Consider the following 20,005-nt stretch of genomic DNA (forward strand, 5'->3'; position numbering starts at 1 on the left):
GAATGGGTGAATGTGAGGCAATGTGTAAAGCGCTTTGGATGGCCATTGGTCTGTTAAAACGCTATATAAATGCAGTCCATTTACCATTTACCATTCTGTTTGATTCATATTAACTGCATATATAGCAGTAGGTACTGTATATTACACTTTCACTTTAGTACACAGATCTAACATACACACGGGATTTCTGTAACTTACTTGCTGCATAAGTGCACAGACATAACCAACTGTTTTCATGTGAACTTTGTGTGTTTCTGAAATAACCTTGTGTGTTGACAGTTTAATCGCAATAACACATAAAAAAGAGAAACTACGTTAGTGTAGTTTAGCCTACTCACCAAAGCGCCGACATCCAGCTCTCTGTGCGCATGGGTCGGGTGTGTGCGCTCAAGTTAAGAGTGATAAGGCTTTAAAACGCATGCAGATGATAATAGGCTTGTTCGACTTGATACAACGATGCGCAGACCGATCGGCAGCTGACTTGAAGCAGTTCATGGCGGTTAGAAATTTTGTCCGACTTGAGACAGCGCCGACGCCACGTGACAGTCACAGTTTCTCTAGACTAGAGCGTATGTCAAAAGTGCCGCGAGAGCTATTTGAGAGCAGCCGGCTGTCTGTTAGACTTTTTCTACCGTCTAAACATTATTGATTACACTGTCCTCACTGTCTGCGATAGATATGATCATCAAAACAAACAGATGTATCATGTTTCAGTTTTCATTCGCGAGTTCATTCACTGGTGTTCACGAGCTGTGAAGGCTCCGCCCCCTTGGGCCAGGAGCAGCAGCTCATTTGCATTTAAAGGAGACACGCCGAAAACAGCAAATTTTTCTCAAACCCCAAAATTGTCATTTTCAAATTAGTATATAAAATTATCTGTCAGGAATTTTGATCTGAAACTTCATAGACACACTCTGGGGACACCTGAGACTAATGCCGCGTTCCAGGCAACCCGTAACCCGTGTTTTTCCAACCTTCTACCCGTGAAAGTGCACTGGAATGGCAGTCAAACCCGTGACTTCCCACCCGTGAACTCGTACTAGATCGATGTACTCCCAGTTACAAGTTTTGACATCACATAGCCTGCGAAGCAACAATGACAGCCCCCTACGGATGCAGTGTTTATGAAACAAATATACAAATAACGTAAAATAAAAGGTATAACAGCTTTTTTGCCGTCTGCGCTGTTTTTCTCCTCCGTTTCCCTCAAATAAGCAAGGAGTAAGCACCTTTGGTGATAGAAATTATTGTAAATGAGCATACACCCCGTATGGTCCGCCATGCTTTGTTTACATCTAACTACCACACAATTCCTTGCGCTCAGGCAGTTTGGCATGACTTTGCCTGGAACGCTACAAAGCCGTGAGTCGTGGTTTGAAGTTGTAATTTACGGGCTCAAAAACCTGCCTGGAACGCAGCATAATGCTGCGTCCCAATTCGTATACTATCCGTACTAAATAGTATTCGAAATAAGAATTAGTATGTCCCAAATCGTAGTATGTTGAAAAGAGTATTCCAAAGATTCCCGGATGGTCTACTATTTCCGGTCAGAATTCGAAGTGCAGATCGACGCACACTCTAACGGCTGATATTGCCCACAACCTATTGCGAGATGGACGAGGATTTGATTAGGACTACGAACACGGATAAAAAGTGTTAAAAAAAACTACAAACATGACGGTTATGCGAGTCCGACAGTTAAGTAGGGTTAGATAAAGGGGTTTGAGTGAGCAATTATCAGTATTTAACCTGATGAAAATATATTTATTTAATATTATCCGCATTATATTTCACCTGTAGCAGCATTGAGAACTTCTGTAATGATACGTTTGGCCATTAACTTTTAAAAGCATCATTATATTTAAACTGCAAACACATGAGAGGAGTCTCTGCATTAAAGACCCACGAATGGCAGATCAACGTGCGTCTACATTTCTCTCCAATATGGTAGGAAATTAAACTGAATGTGGAGGATTTGAACTGTGATGATGATTGACAGGGCAGTTTAAATGGTGACCGGATGCATGTAGCAAGCAACAGAGTCCGTTAACCTGTTAACTGTCACCCCCCTTTTTGAAAATATACATGAAAATGCACTATCCAAACTTAAAGGTCCCGTTTTTCCTGTTTTTTTAAGCTTTGTTTGTGTTTACAGTGTGCAATATAACACGTGTTCATGTTTCGCGTGTAAAAAAACACAGTATTTTTCACACAATTTACTTATCTGTATACCGCTGTTTTCACTGTCCTAAAAACGGCTTGATGATTTCCTTATTCTATGAAGTCCCTCCTTCAGAAATACGTAACGAGTTGTGATTGTGCCAGCGGTTCCCGTGTTGTGATTCGACAGCAGCTTGGCGCACATTGCCCGGATAGGTCACGCCTCTTACCATAACGGGGAGATGCATCCGCTCAAACTACAGCCCCTGAAGGCCAAACAAAGGTGATTTGACTCCGGGATGAAAATAACAGCGTCTGGACGATATGGCGACAAACACACTCTACAAATGCAACCGAACGCAACATTTCCTCTTCTCCACGTGGGAGAGCAACAAGACCACGCCCCCTTTTTGCGTATTCTTGTGGGCGGAGGTTAGTCAACAAACTGTTCTACTGACGTCATTAAAGCAGGGAGTACAGGGATGTAGTCCAAACCGGCCGTTCGCTGTAGGCTTTGAAAGGGAACTTCTGTTAAATAAAATATCTCGCTTGGCATTGAACTTTGAGCTTTATCATTTTACAGGTATTATTTATGCTCTAACAGCAACATTACACACTAACTAAAGTTTGAAAAATGGGATCACGAGGAACAGGACCTTTAAATGGTTGCAATTCAAGAATGCTTTGGAATATAGACATAAGTTTGGTCTCGTTTTAAAGAAGACAGATTATGGCTCAAGTGAAATCACTTCAAAAAATGAAAGTATGAAAAAGTTATGAAAGTTTAAATTTACTGTAAATCAAATGTACTGTACTAAATATTTTATATTTTATATAAAATAGATTTACAAAATAATTGAAAGTTCAAAAATTGAAGTTCCCATGAGATTTTGTTTAGGCGCTGTACCACAAATAGCCACCGGGTGTCATTCAAATTCCATAGATTTTTTTAATGCAATCTCCTGTAACAAATGTATATATTTTTGTCCAAATATCACAAAACAGCTGGCAAATATAGAACCGTGAGACTCAGACCTTTCCGACGATATGTGATTTGTCAAGATTAGAAAATGTTTTTATTATAAAGTTTTTAAAATAAATGTTGTAAATTTGTAATATGAAACATGACAACGCCCATTAGGGGAGGAGCCGCAAGAAGAATTTAGTGTACCGTTTCCATGGTAACGCAAAATGGAAAATTTCACAGGATGAATCTTGAGTTCGTAAGCTTTCGAATGATATATAGTTTGTCAACATTAGATCAGGCTAAATATAGGATATAATTGTTTTAAACATGCAGTGGCAAATGGGCCCACCGGTGGGCCAGTGACAGTTAACAAGATGATGAAGTAGTAGTTTGTCCCAAAGCTTGCATACTCTTCTGCTACACACTCAAAAGTGTGTACTTTTTCTTCACAAAAAGAGTACATACTTTTAGATTGTAGTATAAGTAGGCGAATTGGGACGCAGCATAATATTACATCTTGTAAAAAGGGCAGCCACTGAGCCATGTCATCTTTATGAATTAATTACTGAATTAGTAAAATATCTGTAATATCTGTATTTGTAATATTGAGGAGACCATCTATTTAATAAAATAAAATGTATTTTGACTTGATCAACATACATATTCACCAGTATACTCAAATATGAAATATTTCTTATTGTTAACTTTAATTTTATTATTGATACTGATGTGCAAAATTGTAGATGATATTATACAGTAGGTGACATCAGACCATCACCCCCTGCTGGTACAATAACTTAACTGCACTTTTCTGTCTACAAATATCAAAAAACACTTCTCACAAATCATATATGTGTGTGTGTGTGTGTGTGTGTGTGTGTGTGTGTGTGTGTGTGTGTGTGTGTGTGTGTGTGTGTGTGTGTGTGTGTGTGTGTGTGTGTGTGTGTGTGTGTGTGTGTGTGTGTGTGTGTGTGTGTGTGTGTGTGTGTGTGTGTGTGTGTGTGTGTGTGTGTGTGTGTGTGTGTGTGTGTGTGTGTGTGTGTGTGTGTGTGTGTATAAATCCAGGCCCAATAAGACTCCCAGATGCCAAGTGTTCTGATCATTTTGGCCACCACTGTATATGTATATGTTAGTGCTGGCCTGGGCAATCAATTAATCATGATTAATCACATCCAAAATAAAAGTTTATGTTTACATAATATATGTGTGTGTACTGTGTATAATTATTATGTATATATAAATACACACACATTCATGTATATATTTCAGAAATATTTGCATGTATATACTGTATATATTTAAATAATTTATCTTATATATAAATATTTTATATGTAAATATCACTTATTTTCTTAAATATATACACAATAATTATACACAGTAAACACACATATATTGAAAACACAACATTTTATTTTGGACTTATCAAAACAAACAGTTTTATTGGGCCTGGATTTAGTTTCCAAGAAGAAAATGACCCGAAACATTCTTCTAACTATTGCCGGAACTACCTGCGACGGAAGGAATTTGCTGGAACGTTGAAAATGATGGACTGACCCAATCACAATCTGGACCGAAACCCCATCGAGCACATTTGGGGCGAGTTGGGAAATAAACTGGACGGATCTATTGGACATTCAAAGGAAAGCCTTTGGCTTCAGTTGCAGAAGGCATGGGATAACATTAGTGTTGAAGATCTCAGAGGAAATATATTGACACTATGCCAGAGAGATGTGCTGCTGTAATTGCTGCAAAAGGTGGACACACCAAATATTAAAATTAAAAGTGGATAAAAGCAGTACGACTTACATCATCTGATATGTGATGGTCAGAGCAACCATCTGTGTGTTTCATGAACATTATAAAATGAAATCATGTTTTGGAGGCAAAAGTCAATATTTTGAGATATTAATCATTTTACCACCACTGTGTGTGTATATATATATTATTATTATTACATAACAATATGTCCCTTTGCTTATTATTAATACTTTTCATAATAATTATAATTTTAAAATCTAGTCAGAGTTAATCATTTGTTTTAATAGAGATTTGCTATAGGCTATGCTGTATTTATCCGATTACAGAAGTTGTTCTTTGAAATGTTTGTCAAGTATCTGTTTCTCTGCCTAAATGCTCCTGATTGATTGGCTCTCATGGATTATGGGTTTGGGTTAACACGTGCCTCACTGAGGGGAGGAGCTTCTGTACGATGCTCGACCGGGATTGGTCAGACAGCTCATTCAGCGCCGCCTCTCCACGGTCACTGGAGACGCTGTTACATATGCTACAGAGATACCTAAGTTTATGTATTTAATGTAAGTAATCAACCCATGATTATATACATTTCAGATGTATCGATAATGAAACATGTGCATGTGATATAAACAGTAAAACATTATTTCTTTTACAGCCGATTACAGTTATGAAACCCGGGCAGCGGCTTCTTTTGTAACCTGTCAACTGATCATTCATTGAGTTCGTTTTGTAACGCGGCTCGCGGATACATTGTAGGCTGCCTGTGTCAGTGTTTTTTTTTTTTATGACGCATCATATATATTTTATATGATTATTATTTTATAATTTGTAGGATATTTACTGCTTTGAAGAGTGACGGATTTGGTCAAAGAGAATGTCTGTTGGCAAAGATATGAAGTCCGTGCCTCAGGTCCGTGAACTCCTGAGAGAGCTGATGATGGGTCGTGAGGATCCGGACGGGTTTTTCTGTCTGTGTTTGTCTCTGCTGGGGGACACAGACACTCGAACACACTTTCTGGACACGATCGAACCCCTTTTATCGGGGCATGAACATCTACACAGTCAGCTGACTGCAATCTTTCTGGAGTACTTCTCTAAGGTAGACTACTGTGGATTTCTTTCTATATATCTATCTGTCAAATGTATTTAATAATATACAATAAAAAATACCGTAATAAAATATAGATATATACCTGGGTAGATGACATGCCATTAGGTAGTGAAAGAAGTGTCATTTTTCGAAGAAATTATTAATTTTATAAGAATGTATACATCCTATTAAATTAATCAAAAGTGAGAGTAAAGACTTTTACATTGTAACAAAAGCTTTCTATTTCAAAGAAATGCTGTTTTTTTTTCTACGTTGCTTTTTCAGGATGAAGCAGATGAATTGGAGTTGGCCTTAACACTGTCTCATTATGAAACCAAACAAATCAAAACAGATTTCAGGCCGCAGGATTCAGGCCATCAGCCTCATGTGCCTCCCAGTTACAAAAGCTATGCTGACATGACTACAGTAACTTCAAGAGGTGATCAGCCAAAAGTCAATGTAGCTGGACAACCAGAAAACCAGCCTATTGCAAAATGGACACTGGATTCTGAAGTACATAAAACCACATGTGCCATTAAAAACATAAATAAAGACAATGATGATCTCAAAGTCACAAAGTCAACAAGGTCACAAAGGCGTCGTCTGCGTAAGCAACTTCTGTTGAAGAACCCGTCGGGAACGCAACCCGTTCTGCTGTGGTTCAGAAGGGACCTCCGCATGTGGGATAACCCTGCTCTGATTGGCTGCCTGGAGCTTGGTGCACCAGTCATACCAGTCTTTTTATGGAATGCAGTGGAGGAGGAGGGCCCTGGAGTTAGCGTGGCAACCGGTGGGGCGTCTAAATACTGGCTGCATCAGGCAATAGTGAGTCTGAACCTCTCTCTAGAGCATCTTGGAAGCCACTTGGTGACCCTGAAGGCAGAGCCCTCATCTTTGACAGCGCTGCAGGGGTTGATCGCTGAGACGGGGGCAGCATCGGTCGTGGCAACGGCCCTGTATGAGCCGTGGCTAAAGGAAAGAGATGACAGTGTGTGGGAAACACTGGAGAAACAAGGTGTGAATTGCCACATCTACCATTCCTACTGCCTTCAAGACCCCAACACGGTTACCACACGGGGCGTTGGGCTACGAGGTGGGTAATGCAGTGCAGCAGGTCACCATATTTTCCCCTGTTGTTTAATCACAGTAAATTAAGATAATTGTTTTGTATAACAAGATTCCTGATAACAAGATCGCTCTTTTTTTAATGCCTTTCCCCCCATATTTTAGTAATCATAAATTACTTATCATTTGAAGGCTTAAACACTCAAAATGCATTAGACAGGAAGTGAAACTAACATTGGATTCTGACATACCATGATGCATTCCTACCTTTGAAAGCATTCTCCGAAGGCAGAATTTTTAAGCTTTCGGACGCAGCCCTACTACATCACGATGGCTGCAACTTTTGCATGAGTAAGCACCACCATCTTTTAAAATGCTAAAATTTCTGCATTTATTTGCAGGTATCGGCTCTGTCTCTCACTTTATGAGCTGCTGCCAGCAGAACCCTGGCAGTGGACTTGGAGCTCCACTGGATGCCCCCAGTGCCCTGCCTGCTCCCTCGACATGGCCGCAGGGATGCCCGCTTGTTGATCTGGAGCTTGCACGCATGCCACGCAGGAAAGATGGCACAGAGGTAAAATATTCAAACCACTAACACACACTGGTTTCCCAGACAGAGCTTAGATTAAGCCAGGATTAGGCCTTAGTACTTAGTGCATCTTGAGACAAAACAATGGCACTGAAATATTTTAAGAAATGCCAGTACAAGATGCTTTCGGTTAAACAGCTCAAACATACATTTTAGTCTGGGACCAGGCTTAATCCTTATCTGTGAATTTTTACTATGCTGAGTTTGTTTTATTGTTATTTATGCATCAGAAAGATCTCTCTTTGTGTAACGGCCCTTTAAGTTTTTGCATTGAAAAACACAAGGCGCGACCATTAAACGGAAGAAAACACAAGGTTTTAAGGCACTTTTTTAAAAAAGTTTAATTTATTTTAACTTGAGCATTGCGTTTTTGAGAAAACCTTGTCATACAAATGATGCAAGTCATGATCACAACTGTCAAAGACTACCATCTAGCACGTTTACACACAATGCAAAAGTAGCAGAGTAGAATGCAAAAACGTGTCCTGTGTGAAAGGCCCCTGAAAACTAAATGCTGTTGTGATGTGGTACTAACAGATTGACTGGGCCGTGAACATTCGGAAATCATGGGACTTCAGTGAAGAAGGAGCTCAGGCCCATCTTGAGGCCTTCTTGCGGGATGGTAAGACACATTTCCAGGGTGCATGTTTTAATGTTATAGTATTACAAGACCATCCATCATTTTGCACTTATTAATTGACTTTATTGTAGGTGTGTACCGATATGAAAAGGAGTCGAGTCGTGCCGATGCTCCCAACACCAGCTCTGTATCTCCATATCTGCACTTTGGACAGCTGAGTGCACGCCACCTATTATGGGATGCCCGTGGAGCTCGCTGCAGATCTCCCAAATTCCAGCGCAAGCTGGCCTGGAGGGACCTGGCATACTGGCAGCTGTGCCTTTTCCCAGACTTGCCCTGGGAGTCCCTCAGGCCACCATATAAGGCAAGATTTCCATTTGTTATTCCCACTTTTTGCTTGTGCTTGTATGGAAAGTGGAAGATTATGTGTACCCAGTATTTTTGCAATTAGGATGGGATATTGGTGTCAAATCAAGTGAATTGTTGAGGAGAACAATGCTAATATCAAAATTATCAAATTTGCTTGGTGGATAATTAAATGCACAAAAACAACCCAACAACATAGACCAACAATCAAAGGAGACCCCATGAAAACACCAAGAGCACTTTACCACATATTAAAGGTGTCATGCACTGGCTTTTTAAAAAAAATGTATACTGTTGTCTGAGGTCAACTTATGACGTTCGCGTGGTTTTTACATTCAGAAACATCATAATGAATAAGTAATGGGCTATTTTTTGCCTTGGTTTTGAGGCTCTCTGAAGAAACGGTCAGTTTTGATGGCCATGCTGCACTGAAGACTTGGAAGTAAACGCCCACGGTTAGGATTGGATAAGATTTGCATATTTAATGAGATTCAGCTCTCTCAGTACATGTGGGGATTGTTTTGAAAGCATCTGGGGAAACGCTCACAGGGCTCGCAAAATGCCTTTATCAAACAAACAATGATTCATCTCTCATCCACCCGCAATTGATTGGAATGTTGTCGCCCGATCAGTGAATATAACCGCGGACCGTACACACACACACACACACACATGCGCGCATGCAAGAAAGGAATGTTATTTCACTCTTTAAGATAGCCCATCGGCAGGCTGAAAAACACATAGACATTTTAAAAAGTCAAGTCCGAGCCCTGGCCCATAACGTTACAAGTCTGAGTATGATCACGAATGAAGCAATAACACTTCAAGTAGAGGATTCTCCAGCCTGTGACAGCGTGCTAAGGTATGTAATCAATAGATATCAAACGATCTGTAACAATGCAATACTATCACATAAACAAACATGTTTTACTCACATAAGTGTGTTGCACCGTTCCCGTCTGATCCAATATAGAAGGCACAGCATTGTGTTTTAATCTCAATATGTCTGCAAATCCAGTCTCGACCTGTATCTTGTTTACAATCGATTCCGTGGTGAAGTGAAGCAAACAAACGCAATGTCTTACGCACGTGAGCTGGGGTAGCGGGACCCGTTTAGCTCCATGAGTCGGTGGGTGGGCTTGAGGCGATGCTTCTACATCCAATGGTCAACATATTCTGAGATCTCTCGTTTTCTGGGCCTGGTGTCTATAAAAGCTTTTCTTTGACTAACAAGGAAACTCAGCTCGAAAACTTACAGGATATTCTTATATCACGATTAACTTTTATATATCAAAGGCTCAAGGGAAAGTTGATTTCTCAGTTCATCACCCCTTTAATGCCAAGTCAAGTCACCTTTATTTATGGTCACTGTGATTTTGCCAAGTAAGACATTTTCCTGGATCAACATATATTGTTGATCCTGGAACAACTTTCCTGTCCAAAAATTGGTATCAAGATGCATGTTGACTAAATTCAAGCATTAAAAGAGAAAACAGTGTCTTCACTTTTATCTTTTTACACATTCATTTCCCACATATAATTGAATGAGGAAATGAAAAACAAAAGAAAACAGCCACAACAGACTAACATGTTGACTAAGTTACTTGAACATACATTTAGCTCTCCTTTCTTTCTGGAAATCCAGCCAGCCACCTAACTTACGTTTCTCATATCAAGCACGTGAAGCTCCGAGTGCAGCTGCGTCCTGTCACTGGCCTGCTGCTGGATTTGTAAATCGCGTTGGTCCGGTTCGGGATCTTCCAACGAACGCCTTGTGAAAGAATTTGGTTTAACTGCTGCCATCTCTACGAAACTGATTATCCTAATAAGGTTTTGGCGGAGTCGGAGTGACTGTGTCGCCCGCGCACTTTCGCTTTAGTGGCCAAGAACGGAAAGTTGAATGACAGGTGACGAGAACCAATCAGATTGGATAAAATAACACGCATCCAATTCTGATTCGCCAGGGACGCAACGACCTGCGTCCGGAGGAGGATCTTTAAGAACCAATTAGAGACCAGCTTCAGGTCACATGCTGCCCGTATATTTTTAGACTCAGATAGACATCCATTTGTCCGGCGTCCCTCACGCATGAAACCGCATGAAACATATTGAAGAACATATAAAATAGTTAACCCATCAAAGCCAGTTTTTATTAAATGCTGAGGCTCTTACTAACAGCCAGCACATCATATGAGTAAACTATTTTATTTTTATTTCACTTTTATATCATTTTTGTATACATGTATATTTCTGGAATTTTAATGGGGGCGGCACCCCAGCGCCCTCTATTGACCAGCCGCCACTGCTTGTCTCTTAAATCTGATTGGTTGATTGGAATATTGTTCCAGGATCAACAAACATGTTGATCCAGGAACATGTTGTACCTGGTGAAATCACGTTCACCTTTATTTATATAGCACTTTATACAATACAGATTGTTTCAAAGCAGTTTTTCAGTGATAAACAAGAAAATAAAGTAATTAAAAAAAAAAAAAAAAAAAAAAAAAAAAAAAAAAAAATATATATATATATATATATATATATATATATATATATATATATATATATATATATATATATATATATATATATATATATATTAAATTTAATAAATTCAAATTTATAAGCAGCTCTAAGGCAATAGTGTCATTATTTTGTCAGTTCAGTGTTGATTCAGTTTCTGTGTAAAGTTCATCAATTAAGAAAATAGTTCAATTAAACCATACAGCAGCTCTGCAGAAAACAGTCAGAGATGGGCATAAATACATGGAAATGTATTTAAAATACAAATACAAAATACTGTGTGAAAAAATGTATTTAAATACAAATACAGCAATTATTATTTTGAAAATACACAAAATACATGTGAAATTGGCAATTCAGTGTAGGTTTCCCTATTAGGCTGAAATCTATCTGGGCCTATTCATTAATATGTTTTGTTCTAATGTCACAACAAGTCACAATTTCAAGTTTACTGGGTTTAACTTGATTATTTGGTTAGGGTTTAAGAAGTGTAGGCTACTAAAAAACGTTCACGTGTCCTCAAAATGACCCACAACCTAATCAGTTTATATGTGAAGAGATCAATTTATTCACAAACTTCTCACAAGTGTTTGAAAAAATTATTCGGAAAACTACTTCCTCTCATCGCTGCTTTTTGATGGTTTGGAGAACAATTACTTAGAGTTGCCCTCTGTCATTTCACAGAATTATACAACGGAGAGCACGTCAATCATTACTTTACTGAGGAGCGCGCGCAGGTTCCGACGAGCCATGCGAATTGCGAAAGTATAAACAAGACTTCAACCATTGTTCAACATGACATCATGACTTTGCGTAAACATACATGCCACTTTCTAAAGCCAAATGGCGTGTTATCTGTACGCATTTTGGGCTATCCGCGTGTATGTCAACGCCGTGTGAATCCGCGTGTATGTGTACGCCGAAATTAACCATCATCTCCGCGTGTATGTCTACGCCGTGTGATTCCGCGTGAATGTCTGAGCCGAAACGAACCATTATGTGTGTGTGTGTCTGTCCCCACAATGTAAATGGATTTATAAACAAATTTAGCCATTTAAAAAAATTATTTGGCAACTTTTATTTGGCAACTTCTGGAAAGTGACTCTAATCCAAACAACACACGTACAAGCTAGCTCAATAGGCCGAGCGCTTCATTCATAATTCCTTAAGATCGCTGTGGAAATGTGGAAATGGCTGTAAAAACCGGAAGATCATTTAAGTTGCATATTTACGGAGCCCTGCATATGACATGCAGGGAAAAAACTAGTAGGCTAAATCGTGCACACGATTTATAAATCGAGGGAACAAATGAGTAAATCGTGTCGACGGTTTAGCAAATCGCGGGAACAAATTAGTAAATTTTGCGCACAATTTACTTTTTTTTTTCTTGCACGTCATGTGCGGGGCTCCGTACATATTGACTAACACATTGCTTTAATTTATTAAAAAAAAACAAATCTAAATTAGCATTTCAAATAATATCTACGCGTTACATAATTGCGTAGTTTTGCCTTGCGATTACATGATGACGTCATAGCGCAAATGACGTCACCACGTCATTTAGCAACTTTTAGCAACAACTCAATCTGCCTTTAGCAACTTCCCCTGAAAATGTGTTGGCAACAGTGGCTTCAACTGCACAAAGCTAAAGAGAAAGCAGCAACTCTGTGCCGATTCCACCGCTTGCCGCGTTAAAAAGGCCTTTAAGTCAAAAGTGTAGGCCTATTTGTCAGTGTTCCACTCCGTCACGGAGCGCGCACACAAAAAAACTGCCTGCTAACGTGCAAGTGTGAATTAGAATTTTCTTTCGCGGCAGTTGTAATAATACAAATCACATCACACCCAATAACTCATTCGCCCTTGCTTCTTTTCCCATTCCAATTATTACTGCCCACTAAAAGCTGCACAGATATATTTGCTTACCCCGATAGGCCTATCTATGTAAACAATTTAGAAAAAGTTCCATCGATTCACAATTAATATCATCGCTACAAATCTACGATATGTATTGTCATATGATATCACCCATCCCTAACATGCAGTAACGTTAATGCTTCAAACACATTTGACAAGCTACTTTAATCAACAAGTAGAATTGACCATGACATCCTTATTCCAGAAAAGTTGTGCATGAATGTTGGGGTTGGGGGGAGGCCGTGTCCTGTCTGAAGTTGATGCATGAAAACAGCACCCTGAGAAAGAGGTTGACTGGCTCAAAGTATTTTGAGTATTTTGAAAATACAAAAATACTCATCTTAAATGTATTTAAATACAAATTGCATACAGAATAGTATTTTGTATTTCAAATACGTATTTTAAATACACGTATCTGAAATACTGCTCATCCCTGAAAACATTGATGTTATCATACAGCTCAATTTATTTGAAGTTTTGTTTTCATCGAATACTGTCAGTGCAGTCAACTGAATAACATTACTACTAAATATTAAGTGTCACCAACTAAGCCAGCCGAAGGCGACAGTGTCAAAGAACACTCAATCAGTTGACAGAAACCAGGGTCAATCGGATGGGCAGTTCTCCTCTGGCCAAATGAATCAACATGGTGTGATTATGATTCCAGGCTGAATTACAAGTCAGATTGTGGATTGATATAATTCAGATTCCATTAATGCACTCAAAAAAATGGTACAAAAGCTGTCACTGAGGATGGTACCCTTTTAAAAGAGTATAATACGTACCATTTAGGTATTAATATGTACATTTTTGATACCAGTATGTACCTTTCTTTAGGTACCGCCCCAGTGACTGCTTTAGTACCTTTTTTTCTGAGAGCTTGCCCTAGCAACCACCGGCAACATCCTAGAATCTTGGTGGTGACTTTTGCATTGACAATCATCAGAATCTGTGCGTTTGGTTATGCGATACCAATTTTACCCGTGTGCAGGTTTTGCGCTGGAGTTCAGACCGTGTCCACCTGAAGGCCTGGCAGCGTGGATTCACAGGGTACCCACTGGTAGATGCAGCAATGAGACAGCTGTGGCAAACAGGCTGGATGAACAACTACATGAGACATGTAGTGGCCTCCTTCCTCATTGCTTATTTGCATTTTCCCTGGCAAGAAGGATACCGCTGGTTTCAGGTGACACATGCACAAGACACCAAATTTATTTTCATAATTCCTTTGATTTAGAGCTTTGTGATGATATAGCTAATGCACTACCCCTAACTATAAGTATTCATATTCTACACATAACTCATCCCACACCACCTAGCCAGAGGTGTTGTAAAGAGTACCTGAAAAACATTTTTGAGTACAGATAGTAACCCTGCAAAAGTACATTGAAAACCCTAACGCTCAAAATAATGAATTGTTTTGAGTAGGACAAACTTAAATTAAAAAAATTGGTTGTTAAATTAACTTTTATGAGTATTTAGCACTTTCTTTCTTTTTCAAGTCCACAGAACTGATATATTTTAAGTAAACTGAACTGTTTCATTGTTTTGATTGCTCATTGTTCAATTTAGAAGAACTTAAGTTTATCTGATACTGGGCTGGGATTTCTATTTCTCAGCGTGCTTTGCCCGTGGCACTCAAAAGGGAGAGCAAATGCTAAAATTAAGTGTTATATAATGTTTCTTTTTAGTAGTTTATTTAGTAGTGCTTAATGTTTTGTTATGCTAATGACCTGTAATTTGTGAGGAGAGCAAACACATGTTTATTTTCTACAACCCCCCCCCCCCCAACCTTGATGTTGCAATAAATCAAGGTCGACACAACAGTCTATTAAACATCTACAAACACTCGAGGGCACAAAAAGGGCATAAGTAAACCAATATCCTTCAAAAAGGTCTCTTCAACATGACGAATAATTAAAATAATGTTAAGTAAAACGAAATACTCTAAGCCTCACTGACTGCAGTCATGTCCTCATTTCATATATAAAACCTGCGATTCAGCAACTACCTACTAATGCATTCATATTCGCGTGAAGTAGCTTTGATGACCAGTTTGGGTAAGGGAAAAATGCACAAGATATAGTACCTACAATGCCCTGTGGATGACGATATCTCTGCTTTTGTAGCAGAACTAAACTACTGCAGAGAAAGTTGCCTTGTAGGGGTGTTAGATTCCTGGGCTGAATCCGAAATCGCCCCCTAAACTCTCATTCACTATTCCCTACGTTAGTCCACTTATACAGTTCACTTGAAGGAGTGAATGAAAGCGAGTGAGTGAATCCGGACAGCCATTGTGTGTACATCGGCTGTACACTCGTTATTGCGGTGCAATGTGGGATTGAAAGAGTGCACTCAATAATGTCCACTATGGTTTCGGACATCACTACAAATGGCTGCCCCCTCAAATAATGCCCTATTGAGGGTATAGGGGGCGATTTCGGATTCAGCCCAGGTTTTTTGGAGTCGGCTCCGATTCCTGACTCCCACTGTAGGAGTCTATTGAATTGACTCCCCGACTCCATTTACTTTATATCAAAACAAGGTCAGAAATAAGAAAATTGCACACAAAATTTATTTCCCCCAATAATTTATATGAACACAAATAACCATGGAAAACCAAATCTATATTTATTGCATTAATATACCATCAATTAAACTAAAGATAGCTTGGAGATAGCCTATGTATAATAACAAAAGTCACTGTGACTGTTATCTATTTCTAAAGTAAGCTACATGTAGGATAAATGTGTGTGACAAAGTTTCTGCGACAGCTCTCTGACGCGGTGTATTAAGTCAGTGTCCGAATTCCTCGCTTCATTTCATTCACTCCTTGCTTATATAGAGCACTCAACTGCGATGCACTTTAAAGGCAATTAGAGAATCAGTAAATAAGTGAGCGTTTTCGGACACAGCAATATTGTCCACACCAAGAGTCGATTCCTGTGCTGGAGTTGACCCTGACTCTGGGGCTATTCAGAGTTGAGGAATCGACTCTTTTGGAGTCAACTCCCTATCATTAGTGCCATGCAAAATGTAACAAGTAATTGACTTACTCATCACAAATGCATTGAAGTAAAAAGTACATACACTTATTCAAAAATGTAGTCAAGTAGAGTAAAAGTTGCTAATATCTTTGATACTCAGTAAAACTACAATGTAGCCAAAAAGATACAAAGATACCCAAGTACAGTAACTAATTACATTTACTCCAATACTTTACACAACTGCACCAACATGCTAGCAACCAGCCGAAGTACCCTAGAAACCAGATAGCAACACCCTGGCAACCACCTGCAACACAGTAGCATTGTGCCAGCGAGTTTAGCATTAACTCATTGAGTTTCTTAACCTGAACTCGGAACTCACCATTGGCAGGGCTCAATCCGAGGGCCGGGATAAACGGTTGTCTTTCAAATTCCCTCTGCATGCAATAGTATAGCGCTACAACCAACCTGAGCAATGAAGAGGGTGAAGCGGAGCTAGTTGATAGATTAAACATTCGCCCGTATCCGGTCGCCAAAACTCCGAACACATCTTCCTTTCTTACGAATGACTTCAGTGCCGTTCTTTGTTCTTTTCTCAAAGAAAAGCTTAACTCCAAGTCTTCCAGAGTTGCGGCCTTCTTTGTTAACAAGTAGCACGCGGAACCGCGTCAACTCTGCCGTTATTATGTTAAGCCCGCCCACCGACTCTATACACGACGTGATTGGCCTGACTAGAGTTTGGTTTTTCCAGCTCGCACGGCAATGGAGAGTTGCTACACTACCCTGGCTTCAAATAGATTTCCTGCCGCTAGGGTGCGTCTAGATTTCTAGGCTATGAGTTTCTAGTTTATTGATAGAAAATATGTCAAGCTGGGAGAAATTACCTGTAATGGACCATTCAACAAAGCATTTTCTCCATTTTATAGGACACGCTGGTAGATGCTGATGTTGCCATAGATGCCATGATGTGGCAGAATGGAGGAATGTGTGGACTGGATCATTGGAACTTCGTCATGCACCCTGTTGATGCAGCACTGACCTGTGACCCCTATGGCACCTATGTGCGGCAGTGGTGTCCTGAACTGAAGGCACTTCCTGATGACCTCATCCATAAGCCCTGGAAGTGTCCAGCGTCAATGCTGCTTAGGGCAGGTATGTTATACTAGTCTGCTCATGGTTATCTCAGACAGATTAAATATGATTATACTGTTAATATCACATACAAATGGTCATTAGATAATGTTTTATTTAGATCTTCATATTTATAATGGTCAAATCATTTAAAATGCACAAGTTTTTAAAATGCACATTGTATTTATTTGTGAATCTAATTCATTTTTGTGAAACTCCGGCATATATATGTGGATCTCATTCTATTTATTTGTTAATTTATTTAATTTTTGTGAATCTCTTTACATTTATTTGTGGATAACAATCTATTTGTTTGGAATAACGCAACAAATCTACCCCCATACTGAAGTGACGCGATGAACAGACAGCAGATAAATGGCTATCCACCTGTCACTCGAAGTGGCCACGCCCTTAATTATGCAGAAATGTAATGCTTTATATAATGTAAACGAATGAGTTATAAAAACATTCACCCCCCTCACAGTTGTCATGAAGGGCAAAATTAGCCGTATAAACCAAAACCACAATTTGTACCAGGGATGTTTTAATCTTCTGTAAAGTTAGCCATTTTAACATGGGGCTCAATGAGATTCTGCTCCCTTCTGGAGCCTGTCCCTATCGGCCAGTCGATGAATTGCAGTATATGTCACTTCAGTATTGGCTTCAAGAGAAACTGCGGGAGGTTGCCGCTTGGGAAACACCCATGCTAAAAAAATCCAGCATAAACCAACTTGAATTCCATGTTGGTCCAGGTTGGTTTATGCTGGTTAGAACAGATATAGTGTTGGTCTAGCTGGTGGACCAGCACTCCCGCTTCCAATGCTGGTGACCAGCAAACCAGCAACCAGCATCCCATGCTGGATCCAGCATGCAAAGCATACCTTATGCTGGATTTTTCAGTTTTGAGTATTAAATTGCCTTAAGTGAATGTGCACATTTGGGAGAAACTTGGATTGTGACATTTTAATGTCATCTAAACTCATTTAAAATGTTGGCATCACAACCTTATTTCCAGGGAAAATAACTATATTGAATTTGTGAAAATATAATATATGTCACATTACGAAGGTAAAATGGGTTTGCTTTCTGTTCACAGGTGTGGTTATTGGGGATAACTACCCAGAGCGGGTTGTTATTGACCTTGAGGAGCGACGTGCGCAGTCTCTACAGGATGTTGCGTCAGTGCGGAGGCGTTTTAGAGAGTTTGTAGACCAGCGATCAGGCTGTGACCTGGTGCCTCTGCCTGCCAGGCTGGTGCAGGAAGCTCTGGGCAGTACGGAGGAAGTTGTGAGGCGTGATGGAACTGGATTCCTCCTCCCAGTCATCACCCGCATGGAGTTTAAACACCATTCGGAGGATCCAGACAGGCAAGACAACCCATACAGCGCTGTGCTAAAGGGCTACGTCAGTCGCAAACGGGACGAAACTGTTGCCTTCCTAAACGAGCGAGACTTCACAGCCAGCGTGATGTGTGAGAATGCACAGCGTAGAGAGAGGTTAGAGAGGGACTGTCGTCTTCTGGAGGGCCTACCTCAGCCCACAGCTTCACGTGGCCGGGCCAGGCGTACCCCAACCAGAGACCCTTACAGCAAAGTGCCTGGGGGTGTCGTTATTCCCCACAGATAACAGAATGACATATTAAGGCTGGACCCCAACCCTAAACCTACCTTTACAATAATGTAAATACTGTAATTAAATGACGCAATATTTATGTGCGCATGCCTAGTGGCCGTAGCTGTGTCCCTCCCCCATTCTTTACCAATGACCAATGACTTCTGCATAGATTTTTTCCCATGATTTGCTGTCAGGATCAGTGGATTCCAGTTGCCGAAAGTCGGCCAGTCTGCAGATTTTCATACAAATTAATGCAGTGCATGATGGGGACAGATTCACTGATTTTTTAGCTTCAGACTATGATTCCATCCAGTTAGAGGATAAACATATTTTGAGAAGCTCCTATTTCTGTGTGAATTTGTTGTGTTCAGCAGGAAAGTCTGGTAGTGTGATTCTCAGTCAAGCCTGTTTTTACTCTGTAGCTGATTAATAACCAAATCGGTTCCGATTTTAAGTTGTTTAGCGTATTCTAGCTTAGTGCCTTTTAGGCCTGTCGCGATTGGTCGATACAATCGACTGCGTCGACGCTGTTAATTAGTCAACGTCAATATTTTTAGTCGACTGGGTAAGTTGGGTACGATATGAAATTGTATTAGTACTGGTACTTTAAAAATGACCGCACTCTAATAAGAGCAGCATTTCTTAATTTGCGTCGACGTGTGTGTGAGCTCTGCTTCCACCGTTCACTAAACAATGGAAGCAGAACAGTCAAATATATACACGCAGCTCAGGAAAGAGAAAGCAACAGAAAAGTGCGGCGCGGACCTGAAGCGCTGCAGCAGTTTCACCCAGACAGATCATGACGACAGTTTCGCTGATTTTTGGCTTTGAATGGTAAAAAATTATGTCAAAATGCACGTCCTGGTGAGTATTCGGGTAAACGCAGTCGGATATGTCTTTAGTGAACGTATACAGAGTTGAATGAGAAATCGGGTGTTAAAATGAATTTGGTCCGTGCAGCTCTTAAAGGGCCGGATATTCTGTGTGAAGCAGGGCAGGGCAGGAACATGCCAGCCAAGTGAGTTTATAGGGTCATATAAACTTTTATAGAGTTTATATGAAGTTCTGTCATATTATTAAATTTCTTTTTACCGTTTTTTGACATGGTATCGATTCAGTATCGGTATTGAGGTATTTTAGTCTGGTATCGTATCGAAGTCATAATTTTGGTATCATGACAACACTATTCTATATAAAAAGTATTTGCTGATATTCTCTTTTTTTTATGATGTTGGTTTACAAATTTGTACCTTTTTAAATT

General features: G+C 39.8%; 1 protein-coding gene across 1 annotated transcript; it reads left to right on the forward strand.

Moving 5' to 3' along the window:
• Window positions 1-5,717: 5,717 nt before the first annotated feature.
• LOC307132007 (deoxyribodipyrimidine photo-lyase) lies at window positions 5,718-18,756 on the forward strand (the record flags this gene model as incomplete). The annotated part of the gene is made up of 8 exons (XM_079826141.1): window positions 5,718-5,984; window positions 6,261-7,068; window positions 7,442-7,614; window positions 8,167-8,251; window positions 8,341-8,573; window positions 14,004-14,198; window positions 16,926-17,151; window positions 18,227-18,756. The coding sequence occupies exons 1-8, from the start codon at window positions 5,760-5,762 to the stop codon at window positions 18,754-18,756; spliced, it is 2,475 nt and encodes an 824-aa protein (XP_079682267.1). The 5' UTR covers window positions 5,718-5,759.
• Between the last annotated feature and the right edge of the window lie 1,249 nt (window positions 18,757-20,005).

Source organism: Gobio gobio (genome assembly GCF_949357685.1).
Source record: "Gobio gobio genome assembly, chromosome: 9".
Classification (NCBI taxonomy): Eukaryota; Metazoa; Chordata; class Actinopteri; order Cypriniformes; family Gobionidae; genus Gobio; species Gobio gobio.